At 36.9% G+C, this 18,181-nt stretch overlaps 1 protein-coding gene across 2 annotated transcripts in view; it reads left to right on the top strand.

Annotated features, from left to right (window-relative positions):
* Nucleotides 1-18,181, top strand: part of LOC122810860 (high choriolytic enzyme 1-like) — a 160,352-nt gene that overhangs the window by 66,298 nt on the left and 75,873 nt on the right. For both annotated transcript variants that reach the window (XM_044082412.1, XM_044082411.1), the window contains exon 4: nt 8,292-8,447. In XM_044082412.1, coding sequence (XP_043938347.1) covers nt 8,292-8,447 — 156 coding nt within the window. The remainder of the gene's footprint in view (nt 1-8,291; nt 8,448-18,181) is intronic.

Genomic DNA, 18,181 nt, shown 5'->3' with positions numbered 1-18,181 from the left:
TGGTATTATAATTGCTGATATACTTACAGACATGGGAGAAATGTTTTCTTAGCATACATCTCATCTGTCCAGATCTTTGCAAAATGTCCAGATTGTTGCTTCATATTTTTGGTCAGTTCCTCATAAAATTTGTATTTTTCTGACAAATTATTGGAGTTTGAAGACAATCAATATTGACAGGCATATGAATTTCAGCCTTAGATCCTTCAAAAATACATGCTAATGAAAAAAACTGTTATTCTAGCAATTTTCTAAGTTTATCAGAGCAATATTTAAAATGTGTCTGTATTTTTACGACTTTATCTCTCCACTGTTGTTGGCTTTGGACAGGTTTCTTACACTAAGAGCCTGAGAGGCACATTTTCTACTGTATACAGCAATCTTCCTGTGATATAGGTGCATCTCTCTAACCTATCTCATAACACCTGTGTTTTAAAAAAATGCCAGATTCATCATCCCTTCTGTTCTTATTGAGATTATGAACACTACCTCATGTCCAAAGAACTATAGCTAACAACATTCATCAAGGCTATTTTTTCTTTTATCATAAAAAATCAGACTTTAAGGTCATTAATATCATCTATGTGTAGAAAACCTTGTAATCACATGCATTTATCATTAGTGCAGATATTTAAAAGTCCTAATTGACTATATTAAAACGAATAAGCTAATGCTATTTGCCTCTGCTCATAGACATAAAAACTACCAACCAATACACCCATATGACTAAATTAAATTGTGTCATAGACCCCTAACACAAATATAATCCTATAATACTTTCCCCAAAACAATTGAAAGAGTATTATAGGCATACTAACCTCTCATTCCTCAACAATCATTGTGCTAGCCAAAAATATTTGTCCCAAATTTAGTATCCCTGCTTCTCAATCTTACAAGTAACTTCACTTAACCAAACATACTGCTTTATTTCTATACTCAAACAGTGCAAACAGGCTTATTGTGAGCAGTACTTCTATTTGCATATTTTATACACAAAATTGTATTTTAGATCATCGCCATTCATTTGCAAGCACATTTGTCTCTCCTTCACAAGCAATGCTCTATGTTCACAAGAAGTCATAATTGCTATTTTAGAAAACCCAGTGCACATTTTATTTTAAGACAATAGACTTCTGATCATACCATATGACCGGAAAAATGTTGCTAAAGAATTAGGAAATTCTTCAGCTGACCTTTCTTGCAATTGCCTTTTCCCACATATCTAGTTGAATAAACTTAAATACTTTATCTAAAGAAATCCAAATCCGTAAAACTACTAAAACATGGTTTAGCTTTACATTTTTCTGTATTTAAATATAACTATTAGTTTACTTTTTCTTCCAACATAAAATTAAGAGTTTATGTCTTTCAGCAAACATAGGTTCCTTCCATAGGCCATATAAATGAAAGCTCTACCAAAAAGGTGAACCAATTAATGTTTTCATCAAGCACCGATTTCTTATGTAGCACAAACAATTAGTACCACCATCAGCATTTAGTATTGTTTTGTATTTTGTTATATCCCAGAACAGTCTAGTGGGAATTCCCATGCTGATGCCAAATTTGTTTTCTGTTTGCCTTGCACAAAGAATATACTTTGGGCCCCATAATATAACACAGCTTAACTTAAATAAATCATATCATTGTGTGCTGGTGGTCAGGGGCTATTGTCCTTGAATCAGCTCCACTGACTATAATAATCTGATGATCATGACAACCTAGGAGAGATGATCTCATGATTCCTAGATTCAGGACCAAGCAGATTAAAATATAAAATGTGTAATTGAAGAAATCATTAAACACTTCATTAAATGCATCTTGATTTCAACAACATGCAGTGTTGCCCTGAGCTTTGTATTAACTTCATCCACACACAAGAAAAGGCTTCACACAGTTTTTGAGTCTAGGTTCCCAAATGCCTTTTTCAGCTTTCTATTGAAATACTGGCAAATCAAAGGCCAAGGGCTGACATGCCAAAAAAAAAAGATTGAAACTGCAAGAAAAGAGCAAATCTAAAACACTGCTCATCCTTTTAAACTTTTTTTTTTTTTTGCAGTTGGCAAGCCCCCCCTGCACCCTCCATTTGGGGAGCAAACCCCCACACTCCTGAACTTGATTATACTTACTCTGAGATAACCATACCTTGGAGAAAAGGGTATAATCTGAGAAATGGCTGTCTTAAACTTAGTGTATGCCTTCCAGAGGTTATTTCACCACAGCAGCTATAATTTCAATAATGTTTTACAGACACATACATGCACACGCATGCACACACACACACACACACACACACACACACACACACACACACACACATCTGTATAAATTTTGCCAGGGAAGGCTCATAATATTTCTCACTTTTACAGTTTTACATCCTGGCCGAGGATAAGCACTGCCACCCATTCAGATTAGAGAACTCCACTTTTGAGAAATAAGCCAAATAAGTAGAAATACAGTCTAGTCAATCAGATGTCGAAAGAAACCAGTCATTGTTCACAATATGAAACCTCTTATTAGTGATTAAATAAATCAGTTACAGGCTTGTAAAGTGAACAAAAAGTACTATACTTAAAAAAGAAGTTGGATAATATTGTTAAAAGTTATATATGTATGAAATAGTTGAACAGGCAAAGCAGAAAAATAACAAGCATGAGTAGATAAGATGCTTAAAATAAGACTGTCTAATCAGCTGAAAAAATACCACACAAGAAGAACAACTTGAACTCAACAAATAAAACCACTTCTCAATCTAGAGGGAAAAGAACCAAAGTTTAACCAATGTTCTTAGCACTTTAGTTCTGTTTAATAGTGGAACTTTATCAGAAATGTATCAGAATGATGAAAAAACAAATATATACACTTATTTAAAAAATTAACATCTAATCAACTTAAACTCTATAATACATCATTTCCTGTCTTAACCACTTAAACACATTTCATATTTAAATTATCATTTAAAGCCAGAAATACATCAGAATTTAAAAACAGCTGTCATCTTAATTTGGTTACTTCCAATCAATTTAACCTTCCCTATCAATATTTAAATGGAAGAGTTATTGGGGCCTATCTCTAGTATATGACTCTTTAGGACATAACACATAGAAACACGAATGTAGAAAAAAATCATTGATACAGAGTAACAAGCAAGTCATACTCAGCAAAGTACTGGACAACACTCAATGCAAACAGAAAAATGGCAGCTGCCATTGGAAGAATCTGTTATGTGAAGGCCATTCCATTTGACCCCTTTAAGGATGTCTTGTGCTGGGTCTCTAATGGGAGGCATACCAGTAAGACTATTCATGTAAATCCTCCTCCCTTCAGTGAACCACTGTACATGGTATTTTTGGATGTAGACTATGAGGTGATCTCTTAGAAAAACAGTTCTGTTCAATTTCAGTTAAACTGTTTTCCTCATTGTGGCTAAAAATCCCATACAGGAATAAAAAAACAAAGCTAATTATAGATTCAAAGCAAGGAATTACCTTCTCAGAGTAGCTTCATTACCCTAAAGAAAGCTCACAAAGTCTTTCAAATCTTCTTTTTAGAAAAAATGTGGGCAAGAAAAAGATGCTGTGAACTTAATGGTCAATGGCAGAAAAAAACAGAATCAAAAAAGCTGAAATGTGTTTAAGGATTTCTGAGCACCAAATTATATCTAGGAAATATTATAACCAGAAAATTAATTCTGAGATTAGGTGAACTGCAAAGTAAAATTGATTTTTAACCCATATTAATTCTTATAGCCCTATTTCTACTTATCTGACTAAACATGGACAAGTATAGGCATCAACTAAACAAGCTACAGCTCGGAACATGACAGTCAGAAGGGTCCTCTGCAAATTTCATATTGTTATCATTTGCTATGTTTTATTTTAATTTTATATGAAAGTCTCCATAGAGTAAGCCCAACTGTATGGCTCGTATGACCCCCATTAATTGAGTAAATTGATTAAAATATGCCTTCAGCATGCCATCACACCTTTTATTTAAAGAGATAAGGACAAGACTGCCATTCATTTATTTAATAATTAATACCTACATTTTTTATAAGTAATATCAAATATGAGAGACTCGTTAGTCTGTGGAGATAAACTATTGTACATATCAAACTATGAATGCAGATATGTTGTTAAAACAACTATAGTATTTTCATATATCAAACGACGGTGATGTTAATCTGAACGGAGAACCTAACACATCCATATTTATATTAAGCCAAAACATTCAGGAAAGGACACCTGTGCTACCAATTTCTATATCTGGTTATCTTCCAAAACAAGATTCAATTAACTTTTCCTAATATTAAAGCAATACATTGCCACTGCTATTTTAAGTCTACTGGTAGCCAGTTGCTCAAGAGAAATATTTTCCTAACTAATAAAAATTAAGCATGAGCTGTGAGCAGCAGTGATATAAGACAAGCTGTCCTCAGAAAATAATATGTGCAGAGTAAATGATACATCATCTAACTTATGTTTTTATCAGGATAATACTATGTGCAGAGTAAATGATACATCATCTAACTTATGTTTTTATCAGGACCTTTGACATGACTTTTATTTAAACATAAAAACAAAAAAATTAAAAAAATGTAAACTAACCAGTTTCTTACATTTTATTAGTGTTAATCATGTAACACTTTGCAAATTACATTTCAATTTCTAGAAAATAATTTTATAACAGTATTTTACTTCTGGAATTAAATACATTCAGTTACTGGGAATGAGTTTGCTTCTTAGTGTTAAAATGCCTTATAGCTAAATAAGTAAGGATACCTTTTCAAATCTTTAATGCAGCATCCCTTCCCTTAGGCCTGCTCTGTTTTGTTATATATCTTGTCAGCATTCTTGCCAGTGTTGTTTGGTACATAGCCTTATTCTGTGAAAGAACTTCCCATATATGGGGTCTACATTTTCTCATAGCTTAGAGCCTCACAATGTCTGAATACAGACCTGTACAACCCAAGCACCTTCCTTTCATAAAGTGTATTTTTCTCACATTGCTTATCATTTACTGTAATATATATATATATATATATATATATAAGTCCCCTACAGAATTTTGAAACTTAAAACTTCAAAATTCATATGATCACAGACCATATGATTGAAGTTTTAAAACTTCAAAATCCTGAACGGAGATCGGCATACAGCACAGAATGGGAGATTTCCCTTTTCCTCACTGTAGTGCAATCTCGGAATTGGTATATTAAAGCAGCGGGGGTGTTGGGGGTGCAGAGGTGTTTGCTCCCCTACAAAAACATGTTTTGTGATGTGATGACTGATTTTTTTTGGGGGGGGTTCTTAATTTCGAGATTCTAAGATCTCAAGATTCTGAACTCCATATTCTGAAACTTGAGATTGTGGTATTTCAAAATTAAGAAGTGGACCTATACATATATATATATATATATATATATATATATATATATATATATATATTGATCTAGGACTTTTGAACATAAGTTCAAAAGCCCAAATCTATTACCACTTAACACTTTAATGATTTAATGAAAGCGCTTTCATCGAAAAAGCACTTTTGTTAAAGTATGTAAAAAAAACCACACAAAATCTACTTGAATGCAGGGGGCAAGCCCCCCTGTACCCCCCACATCCCCCTCTTTTAATATTTTCACTCTGAGGTCACACTACAGTGGGGAAAAGGGAATTTTCCCTTACCGCACCATAGTATGACTGGAACAACAAGCATACTTATGCTTCGGTGAACAGCACTTTCGTGCAAGTATGCTCACCAAATTGGGATTTGGTGAAAGATGTAATCGAACATCTGTACGGATCCCATATATATATATATATATATATATATATATATATATATATATATATATATATATATATATATGCACACATGCGTCTGTGCAGACTAAACATGAGCTGGTCTAGTGGTTAAGGTGATGGACTCCTTATCCATTGTGCTCTGCATGCATAGGTTTGAATCCCACTCTCAGTGTTTGTTTGATATGTGTATACTCTGACCAGTAAAATGACCTGCTACCAATAATACTGATGATGCTTTTTATGCTTCTTTTATTAAGCCCTGAAAGCTGTTTACTATCCACCAGGTCACTGCATTATTAACTGACACTGTATTAAATGTACATATGGAAGATGATGTGTACTGACTATGCTAGGTCAGACAGTGACTTGGGTGATGCACTAATTGGCACCACACGTCAGTCAATGACCAGTTTGCACTCATACTCCACCCCTGACTGAAGGAATGGCATTTAATCAACTGTTTATATAATTACAGAGGCTGTTTTTCTATGGTGCTCATTGGGTGAATATGTCCCCTGGCAGCTTACACAAGAGGCAACCATCCCTTCACCCCATCCAATTATTGCTTTGTTATATAGTTTTGGGGAGAAATGGCTCCTGAGGGTAACTAATAGCAGTGTGGAGAGAAAGGCATATCCCAGATGACTGGAGAATAAGCATACTCATGCCAGTGTACAAGAACAAAGGGGACATCCACAACTGTGGGCCGTACAGAGGCATCAAAGTCCTATCACATTGCATGAAAGTTCTGGACAGGGTGATTGATAAATGGATACGCAGAGTAGTAGAATGTAAGATGGGAGATGAGCAGTTTGCATTCAGATCAGGATACAGCATAATTGACCCAATGTTTGTGACGAGACAGATACTCGAGAAGAAGCTAGAGATGAGGAAAGAGTCCGACTGGGCATTCCTAGACTTGCAGAAAGCATATGACAAGGTCCCAAGAAAGCTGATCTGGGCAGTACTGCAGTGGTTTGAAGTCCCAGAAACACTGGTAGAATTAGTGCAGGCTATGTACAAGGGCCCAATGACTCAAGTACGAACAGTGTTCGGCCTCACAGAGGGGTTCCCATTGGGAGTGGGTGTACATCAGGGTTCAGCTCTGAGCCCACTGCTCTTCATACTGGCGATGGACTACATTAGCAAACAGGTTGGAGGGGAGGGATCAAGAAAGCTGCTGTATGCAGACAATGTGGCAGTGCAGGCAGACTCTGAGCTAGAACTTCAGCAAAGGATAGGAGAATGGAATGCAAATCTGAAGGCACATGGGATGAAACTAAGCACAGATAAGACTGTGGTAATGGCAGCAAATTGGGGAAATCAGAAAAAGCTGAGAATAGAGATGGAAGGGAAGATAGTGTAACAAGTAAACAGCTTCAAGTATCTGTTAGGGGTAGTTAAGGAGAAGGGTGGTCTGAATGAAGAGATTAAATCTAGAATCAGAGGAGCTGCAGCCAATTGGCATAGAGTATCAGGTGTAGTCTATGACAGAAGAATGCCAAAGAAGCTGAAAAGTAAGGTGTACAAGACAATGGTGTGACCAGTACTACTGTATGGTACAGAAATCTGGGCAGTAAAGGCAGAATAGTTGAAGAAGCTAGAGGTGATGGAAATTAAGTGCCTGAGAAAGGTGGTAGGATGCACACTGTGGGACAGACGAAGAAATGAGGACATAACAGCAGAAGCCAAAGTAGCTCCAATTGCAGAAAAGATCAAAGAAAACAGATTACAATGATTTGGGCACATGTGTAGAAAAACAAAAGACAATCTGGTGAGGAAGATTTGGGCACATGTGTAGAAAAACAAAAGACAATCTGGTGAGGAAGATTTGGGACAGACAGGAAGGAGGTAAGAGGAAGTGAGGATGTCCAGCAAAGAGGTGGATGGATTGTGTGAAAGATCTGTGACAGTCTGACATGAGTGTTGAAGATGGCAGGAGTGTGGCACTGAATCAAGAGAGTTGGCAACAGTTAACACAATACCCCAACCCCATGTAGAAAAAAAAAGGAGGGGCTGATGATGATGATGATAGTTTTGTTTTCTGCTCATCCCCTCAAGCACTTTGTGGTATGCATATAGTGCAATAGCCAACATTAAAAAACTAATTGCAGTTTAAATTTGTATATTCTCATAGTTTTATACTCTGTTTACTTTAAGTTATTCATCTTATGCCTATACTGGTTTGATATGCTTATAGAACTTCATTTCTCCCAGTAATTGCTTTAATACTTTACGTATATTATTGAATGTATTTTACTTTAATAACCTCTGTTATTTATATTTTATGTTTTATCTTCCATAGTCTTTGATGTTAGCTTAAATGATTCTATTGACTTAGTCCACTAAACTGGTTATCAAATTAGTTAATTAAATGAATGACTTCATTTACTAGCAATGCATTTTCCTCATAGCAATATAACATGCAATGAGTATTGGTATCAGTATGTTAAGAAGTTTTTTACTGTTTGTAATTTCATGTCTGTATAGAAGGAAAACAGTTTGAAGATGTGTCCATCATCTCTGGAGATATTGCTGTTTATAATCGTCTGGGTAATGCAGACAGGTGTGCTTCCAGCACTTGTCGTTGGCCGAAAGCTAGAGATGGAAATGTTTACATTCCATACCGAATTTCATCATCGTTCAGTAAGTAACAAAGTTGCTTTTAACAGTTCTCTTTTAATTATAGACAATTTCAGCTAACTATCTTTACAGTCTTACTGATGAAAGAGTGCTGATACGATTATTTACATTTTGCTCATACATTTATAACACCAAAAACAAAAAACAGAAAATGAAGCAAAGCACAAAAGGCAGTAGGTCGAGGCAAAAACAGGAACACAGCATAGATACTAAACAGCAATGATGTAAGATAAAATTACAAGTGGTTAAAATAACACACAGTGGAGAAGATTTATTATACATTCTTAGAATATCACTGAACATTACCACATAACCTCCTTAGGGTCAATAAAATCAACACATGGAGAATCAGAAGTCCAAATACCTTATTGTATAATATGACTGTATTTCATTGAGCTGTTAAATTCTTCTGCAAAACTCTTGCATAAACATTCAGGATTATGGAGAAGGCCTTATAAAACTGTTATCATTAGCTACAGTACAATGTCCATTGAATGTTTCTGAAGATCTGAATGGACAACAGTGGATGCTCAAATTATAGGTCATAAGAGTTGCTTTGTGGCTTAGAAAATGCTATAAAACCGTACAATAAAGAATTTTCTGAAATAAATCAATGTATCGTAAACTGGGTAGATATATGTAGGGAACATTGGTGGGATACCAGGAAGTACCTGTTTACAAGAAAGGAACAAGATTAGATGAGTAGGCCTGACTCGTTTAATGTGAGAACAAATAAAATGAAAAAGATGAAGGGTGTGATCATATAAGAAATGACATTCTCAGGCCTTGATCCAGTAGTTGTAAAGGTGAGCATGGGAAACATGAAAGAGAAAAGAAGAACTGGGCACAGCATAGTACCAGATAGAGGACAATTAATGACCAAGGTATGATAAAGGTTGAGTTAAATAATAAAAGAAAATAATTAAGACAAAGAGACTGAATGAAAAATGTAAGAGAAAACAATGGTCATGATGAAGGGATGGTCAATGTAAGAAACAGGGAAACAATGATGAAAATAGGAAGCCATAAGAGCAAGGTAGGAAAAAGAACTAAATACTTACAGGGGCAGATGCAATGACATAATAAGAGGTGGGTCAAGTGGGACAATGATTATAGGCATCAGCTTTCCTGAGATGCTAAACATTTAAAAGTAATTGACAGCATTCAGGCTATCAATGGTAATGTTCAGTGACATTCTAAGAGTGTTAAAATTATTCTATGACTTCCAGAAGCTGTGCCAGATCTGTGTGTGTGTATTATAGGAGGTAGTGTTTATCAAACTGAGCTACTGAGTCACTGCTAAAAAGTCTACAGCACCTGGTATTCCCAGGTTGTCTACCATCCATTTACTAACTGGGCATGACCCTGGTTAGCTTCTGAAATCAGGCAAGATCAGGCATATTCAGTGTGGCATGGTCATAGAAAAACTATGTCTAGGTTTAAGCCTAGCCAACTATCCCATTTGAGAATCAGACCTGTACCTTGTGCCTGTAAGATATATACCTTAACAATTACACCAACCTTATTGACATGTAGATGCTAAATCCTGGCAGTTTCTAGCAATGGGGAGTTGCATGAGAACCAAGTCAGATGACCAGATGTATGTGATCTTATCCCGTACAAAAATAATGTTTTAATACTAGCTGAGACTGAAGTCTTGGGCAGTCTGTTTTGTAAACCTGACATAGAAGGACATCTCACCTACTTCATCTTGCATTGTGCTATTTGCAAGTAAGTGACCAGGGAAAAATAACTCTTTAGATCAGTCAGGAAAATATAGTGCGATTAGTTATGTATTGTTTTTCTGTAATTGTGTGAACCTGTCCACCTGTGTTATTTTTAATATTTCCTGTGATTAGAACTCTAGTGTTTACTGTAAATAGATATTTTTTATTTTCATGTCTTTTAGTAGTAGTTATTAAATATATTTAAACTTTTCATTGCAGCTGGTTCTTAAATGAGGATTTTAACTTTGACAGTACTTATATCTATTGGTGACATTTTGGCCACTCCTGATGCTTGGCTGTTTGTTCAACATTACCATTTGTATTAATATTAATTTCACTCAGTATAATTGGGTACCCTTGTAAGAACTATAGAGTAGCTAGCTTTGGAGTGTCTGGTGACAGTGATAACTACCTTATAGTCTGGGGAGAAGGGGGCAGAGCATGTTAATCTGTGCCAGGCAAACAAAACAGCAATTTAGCAGGTAGAACCAGGAAATAAGTTGGGTGGAAATATTCTAAAGAAGTACATTGTCCCAAAAGCACTCAATCCTTGTTTATTATTTTATATTAAAGTGTTCTGAATATTTCCAGGCAACTTGCTGTTTTGTTTGACTGGTTCATTTTTTTTGGTTACCTTAATCTGTGCCAGCCTTTCCGGTGTGTGTGTGTGTGTGTGTGTGTGTGTGTGTGTGTGTGTGTGTGTGTGTGTGTGTGTGTGTGTGTGTGTGTGTGTGTGTGTGCATGTGAAAATCAAATCTCAAAAAATGTGTATGTCAGCTGCTGGGAGCAGGGGAACACGAAGCACTGGTTTCACAGAGAGAATGCTGGAGGATTTGGCTTGGACACTCAGCTGAGGACTTAACCCTATCACTGTAGTAGGGACCCTTATTGGGGTCCTAGACAGAGGCAGATATAAATAAATCCAGACCCTGGGCTGACTGTGTTCCCTGTGTGCTCTTAAGAGAAATTGTGCTTGATGCAGAGAGGTCTGCATCTGGAAATACTGAGTGTATCCACTTGTATTCCAAGTGAACGTCTCTCTTCAATGTCAGTGGTGAAGATTCAGGCTCCTTGATCACTGGTTCATAATGGGGACGTCACAATAACTTACAATGAAGATAAAAAATAGCCCTCCTGCACTATGGACAGGTTAGAAAACAATTGTCAGATTTATTATAATCCTACTAACTTATGTGAGATTCTTCCTAATTATTTTAAACAACTAATGTCTGGCAGTTAGTCCACAGGATCAAGGCTTTGAGTTATTAATGAACTTCTTCTTATAGTCCAGGGTCAGAATCCTTCATCCGTTTCCCTGCTGTGCAGCTCTAAGCAAGTCCCTCGCCAAATGGTGCTCTATGGCAGAGTCTGTTGAAATGCAAAAGCATCACAACTTCATGCCAGTAAGTCAATAACATACCTAGAAAGAAAAAGGAAAAGCAGCAACAGTCCAAATTGTATAACAAAAGGAAAACATTTTTCTTTTCACTTAACCAAAATTCTAACTCTCCTTTCAGACACAATTTGACTGAATATAATAGTAAATGTTTTTTTTTTCTGTAAGGTAAGGTATACGGTTGGGGATAGGAGAAGGGACACTGTTAGCGTTAACACACACATATTATTATGGATAGGGGACTTTGACCTCTCCAGCATAACCTAACCTATCTGTAATAAATCTAGCCCTAACCATGCCCATAACACAAACCTTGAAACTTTAGGTTAAGGCAGTGAGTGTGGCCTTGAGTAAGTCCTTAATCAAACCTTGTTCCTAGGTTACCCATGAAAATGGACTGTGTTCCCAGTGGGCCTACCTGGTTAACAAATGGGTGCCATTATTATTATGAAAACCCCTTTTCTCAACACTACCACTAAACAAGACATTCATATGTCTCTCTGTTGAAATATTGGTAATCCAAATGCTGAGTGGTGATAAAAAATAGATGTAAACTGAAGGAGAGGAGTGAATTGCGAACATTGCTCTTCTCCATTAAACTTGTATTTTGTAAACCATGTTGTGGGGTGCAAGACCCCCTCACTCCTGAACTTATATATACTAACTCCAACATTGCCATACCTTGAAGAAAAGGGAATTGTCTGAGAAATGGCCATCTCAGATCTTTATGTAAATCTGTTTTTTTCAGCTATTTAGTCACTGTGTTTAGGACCCTGTCTACTGGGTCCCACTTTTCAAATGGATACCTACTCACACATTTCACACATAGTATGTGAGCACAACACTAAGTCTATCCCCTTCCCTAGCCCTTACACTAACCCTTAGTCACAAAAACTCAACAACACCTTGATGTTAAAATTTTCAATATATCTGAAAGAGTTGTCATTAATACAGATCCCCACTTACCATAACCACAGACATTCTGTCTTCCCTCTTTCAAAATATGACATATTTGACAAAAAATCCTTTCCACACAGGAACAATCTGTTGTGTTAAAGTTCACAAATAAATAATAATAAAGAGTTTTACCTTTTAGTTTCAGTCAAGAATAACACTTCAAGATGTGCAAAGTACTTGCTTATTTTGAGTTACATACACTAGATCAAATTTTCATTAATTCAAAATAGTGCATGGAATGCTCACTGCAGCGAAAGTGCACTTAATCGAAAGTGCACTTACACAAAGTTCAGTACAATGAACGGGTGTTGTACTGAATTTCCGTGCAGTACTCACGGACCTTAGGGTTAGGGCACGGGTCATAGTATGGGGATTGCCCGTAGGGCTATCCCCTTACCATGACCCGTGCCCTAAACCTAAGGTCTGTGATGACTGCAGCACAGTGAAGGACATAGCAATGTCCTCCACTATGGTGCAACAGTCACGAACCTTAGGGTTAGGGCATGGGTTAGGGTAAAAGGATAGCTTTACTAACTATCCCCTTACCCTAACCCGTGCCCTAACCCTAAGGTCTGTGACTATCGCACCATAGTGGAGGACATAGCTTGTTTTTTATGTCCTCCACTGTGCTGCAGTGTTTTCGGTGAAGTGCACTTACGCAAAAGTTCACTTTCGTTAAAGTGAACTTTCGCAGAAGTGAGGCTTCCTATTACAATTTCGAAGTAGTGAACTTTCGTTTTTGTAATAGGAATCCGCTTATTTTATACACAGTGCTGGAAGACTGCCTACTTAAATTTTCAGATCAATTTCAAACAATAAAGAAAACCTTCAATTTTATACCTTTTCTTATTAATTTCATACATGCAGAACTCTGAGGTTACATTGCTTTTAACAAATAATATATATTTTTAATTTTTTATGTTCTTGTGATCCTTGCTTACAGTTTCAAGTCAACACTTGACAAATATGCCTTTTTAAAACATTGACCACCTGTGCTTAAAATGTATTGGCCTGCAACTTTGTAACATTCGGTACCAGTACACACTATCTCATAAAACATCCTTGCAATGACTCATCACCCAGCCTGAGAAGGCCAGAGTGTATGGTTGATCAACCTAGTTTTAAACATAACATCCATTAACTCCTGCAGCATTTACTTTGCCTTCAGCTATCTGTCAATACAGAGAGAATGCAATTGTAAGACACCTGAAATATAAAGCTACTACTTATGTGAAATTATATTTTGCATAATAATGCATCTGTTTTTTTATTTTTCTTTTGACATAAACATATTATAACATTTTGTTTGACTCATTTGTGAAGAAGCTATAAGTTATGATGCATTTTGTGAAGAATAAGCATGAGACATAATCTTCCATAACAGTCCTCCCTCTGACACTCTGAGTGTCATCCACAATTATAGTTTGTTCTTTTTAATTTGATAAAATATGCTTTGGCATAATAATATTTATTATCTTTAATAATTTGTCCATCATTAAAGGATTTTATAAGTGGCATTGCATGTGCATGTGAGATTAAACATTTTGTAATCACAGCCTCTACAATACAAAATATTAAATGAACTAAAAGAATACCACTCAAAAATGTCCGCTGTTTAGCTGTACTGTCCAGATCCTTGGAACTTTGCTCCATGATATTGGATAACTTTTCATGTTCATCATGATAGTCACTAATGTGGGAACAAGAACTACTTCCTATTAGGGCACATGAACCCCCCAGCAGCTAGTATTATGCTGAGTGCCAACCCATTTTAGAGTACCATAGTTTGAATTTCAGTCATTTTTCATTTTGCCGTTCTGATGTGATGTGAAGTACAGTTTGTTGCCTCCTGACGAATTAGATCAAGCATGGTGATTTTGAGCATTGTCCTTTGCAGTCCATACCCAGGAGTAAAGACTGAAAATACTTGCTCTGCCCAGTGAACTGCTCATTTATTTCTCAGTCTGCCTCCTGGAGGATTCATGAAATGTTGAATAGCAGGAGTAATATAGCCTAATAAACAACATCCACACCAGCTTGTAGACAATCATGGGTAGGCACAATCACCACAAATGTGGTAAAGATCCTCTATCATGCCCATGACTTGTCCCAGTCATAGCTTTTTAAGTACAAAAAGTTTAACACACTTTCATGTCTTGTGTCATTTCATCTGCTAGTTTCCACTGATACAGTCCCATTTCTGGCATAATATGTGTCTCCACGATTTGTGGTTCCAAGTTGAAGAGACACAACCTTTGAAAAATCAGTCACATTACACCAAATTAGATTAATGTCACTAAGTTCCTTTTCAAATGTCACTTGATATGCAGGTATTAGAATCATGGGAATCCCTGCCTTGGAATGATGTGGTATATCCAAACACACCCAAAAGTTTGTCACATTTAAGTCCACTGCATACTGTCAAAGAACTAACAGGAAAATATTTTCTCTTAACTAGTTTATAAAAGGAAACAGCAACAAAAACAAAGTGACAGAACCTGATGTCACTGGATTCATCATGGACTGTCGTTTGAGTTGATTTGTTATTTTAATCCTTCACTGGGGCAGAGGGTTCATCCTTCGCACTTTGATCTTTCTTCACTAACAAAGATGATCCGTCTGGGATCCCCACATAACACGTCCTCCTTCAATGTGAAGAGTGGATCCAAGTTCATAGTCTTGCACAGTGGATGGCAGTAAAGGTTGTAAGCAGAACCTGGAAAGGGTCTTTCCACTTCTGACTCAAACAGTTCTTTCTCTGGAAAGTTTTAACATAAACCCAATCACCGGGCTGCAGTTGGTGACATGGCTGGTCAGGAGGTTAAGGAAGAGCTTTTCATACAGTTCTTTTGTACTGCTACAAGAAATTAATAAGTTTTGTGTAGTAAGACACTATATCATCATCCATTAGAGTTAATTCATCATTTGACACAGGGAGAGTAGCTGGAACGGCCATGGGTCTCCCCATTAATATCTCATAGGGACTCAATCTCTTTGTAGAATTTAATGCACTCCCCATACTCATTAATGGTAAGGGAAGTGCCTCCGGCCATTTAAGGTTTCTTTCAGCACAAATCTTTGAAATCTTAAATGTAAGGGTCCTATTGACCATCTCTACTAATCCAGATGACTGTGGATGGTTGGGACAGTGAAGATTCAACTTAGTATCAAAAAACTTACATAGCTCTCTGGTCAGGGCATTATTATAAGTGTTCCCTGATCACTATTGATAGTATAAGGTACCCAAATCTAGGTATAAATTCAAAAAGTAGTCTCTTAACAGCTGTCCTAGAATCTGCCTTATGATATGGGTAAGCTTCCACCCATGCAGAAAACAAGCATACCACCATCAATATAAATTGCAAATTATGAACCTTTGGCATCTAGACAAAGTCCAGCGGCACATTAACAAAAGGTCCCGAAGGTGGTGGTAAGTATGCAGAACATTGTATGTTAGACATACTGTACAATTATTGACACACTGAAGTATCAAAGAGGAGACATGAGGAGCATAATAACTTCAGGTAATTTGGTTAAATAATGCTGTCTTACCTGCATGGGCTGATAAATGATATGCCCTTACCAGGTAAGGTAGCAAGGAGCAGGCACTGCCAGTCAGACATCCGGATGTTGCCATAGCCCATTGACAGGTTTACTGCATCTGTCTTTAAGCCACCTCTGAACTTCTCCATGTGATGCCTCAGCTTGGAAAGCTGATACTCTCTTAAAATCAAACACAGCATCACTCTTAGAGTCTTGCAATAACATCACATGAAAATGTGCACACAGTCCTTTTACAACTTACTTAGCAGCTTGCTTTGCCAAATTATTTCCCTTTGAAGCAGTATCTATACCCTTTTCATGTGCGCTGCATTTAACTACCATTATTTCTTTAGGTAGCATAAGAGCATCTAAACGAACATTAACATAAAAAGAATTTTTAATCTGGGTTCCTGCTGAGGTTAAAATTCCTATCTATTTCCAAAGCTGCCCAAAATCATGCTCTACAACAAAGGCATAGTGACTGTCTGTATAAACATTAGCAACTTTTCCTCTGGCTAGCTCACAAGCCCTTTGTAGAGCCACTAACTCAGCTACCTAAGCCAAATATATACCCTCTAAACATCATTATTGGTGCAGAGAGATATTTCTGCAACCAGATTTCCATTTCGATTTCTTTTATATGAACCATCCACAAATAGGTCCAGTTCAGCACTGGGTATAGCAGTGTCCTTTAAGTCATTTCTAGGTGAAAGCAGATAATTAGTGTCACACACACACACACACACACACACACACACACACACTCACACACACACCCACATACACACACACGCACCCACATACACACACACACGCACACGCACATGCACACGCACGCACACACACCCACACACGCATACACACACACGCACACACACACACACACACACACACACGCACACGCACATGCACACATGCACACACGCACATGCACACACACACACACACACACACACACACACACACACACAAACACACACACACACATGCACACACGCACATGCACACACACACACACACACACACACACACACACACACACACACACACACACGCACGCACAATCATGCTCTTCACCATCCTCAGCATTAGGTAGCAAAGATGCAGAATTTAGAACAGGACAGCGTATGAGAGAAATATATGGATCAGAGCAAAGAGTAAGTTTATATTTAGTTATACGTGCAGTCGAAAGGGGTTGGGTTTTCATTTTAAGTAAAAGAGATAATACAGAATGAGGGACGGCTAATGAAAGATTATGCCCAAGCACCAGTGATTGTGCAAGATCGACTAGAATGGTGGCAGTGGCCAACGCCCTTAAACATGGTGGAAATTCCTTTGCAACAGAATCAAGTGCTGCACTATAATAAGCTAATAGAGGACACTTGTCCTCATGCTTCTGTGCAAGCAGTCCCTGAGCAGATCCATTTCTTTCATGAAAAAATAAAATGAAATCATCATCATCATCATCATGGGGTTGGGGTATCATGTTAACTGTCTCCATCTCTCTCAATTCAGTGCCACACTCCTGCCTTCTTCAACACTCATGACTTTCTGTCACCAATCTTCTTTCAAACAAAAGTGAAAAATTCCACCTTGACCCAAAACTCTTACAAATTCACAAGATGGACAGTGACTGAGGCTAACATCCAAAATGCAGATAAATGTAGAGGAATAGTCTCAAAGTGTCGCAGCAAACAAAAATTTATTAAGCTCTTTAGATAGTTAAGAAATGTAATATAAAACATTTTATAAGTAATCAAAGAATATTATGTACATTTTACCTAGTCAATGCTCTAAGTTTTAAAACAGGCAATATGGAAAGAGTTTCATTTACAACTGGTTCAACCTCTGAATTTAAAAATAATTGCCATTTCAGTTCACATAAATCAAGGCTAGGTTCCCACCATCCTCCTCTAATTAATTCTTAATTATTTTACTTGGGTACTTGTTTTCTAAACAAGATTAAGTAATTATCTATATGATTAATTAATTAGGTACTCTATTTAAGCTGTGAATTATATGTCATTCTGATGAAGTCTTGGAATTGTCCAGGACGAAAGCGCTTAATACATTTTTGTTTGCTGTGACACTTTGACACTTTGAGACTTCTCTTC

The sequence above is a fragment of the Protopterus annectens genome, chromosome 9.part0 (assembly GCF_019279795.1).
Source record: "Protopterus annectens isolate FY-2018-M chromosome 9.part0, PAN1.0, whole genome shotgun sequence".
In the NCBI taxonomy this organism is placed as follows: domain Eukaryota; kingdom Metazoa; phylum Chordata; order Ceratodontiformes; family Protopteridae; genus Protopterus; species Protopterus annectens.
The sequence above is the reverse complement of the archived record's forward strand: the minus strand, read 5'-3'. Positions and strand labels throughout refer to the sequence as shown.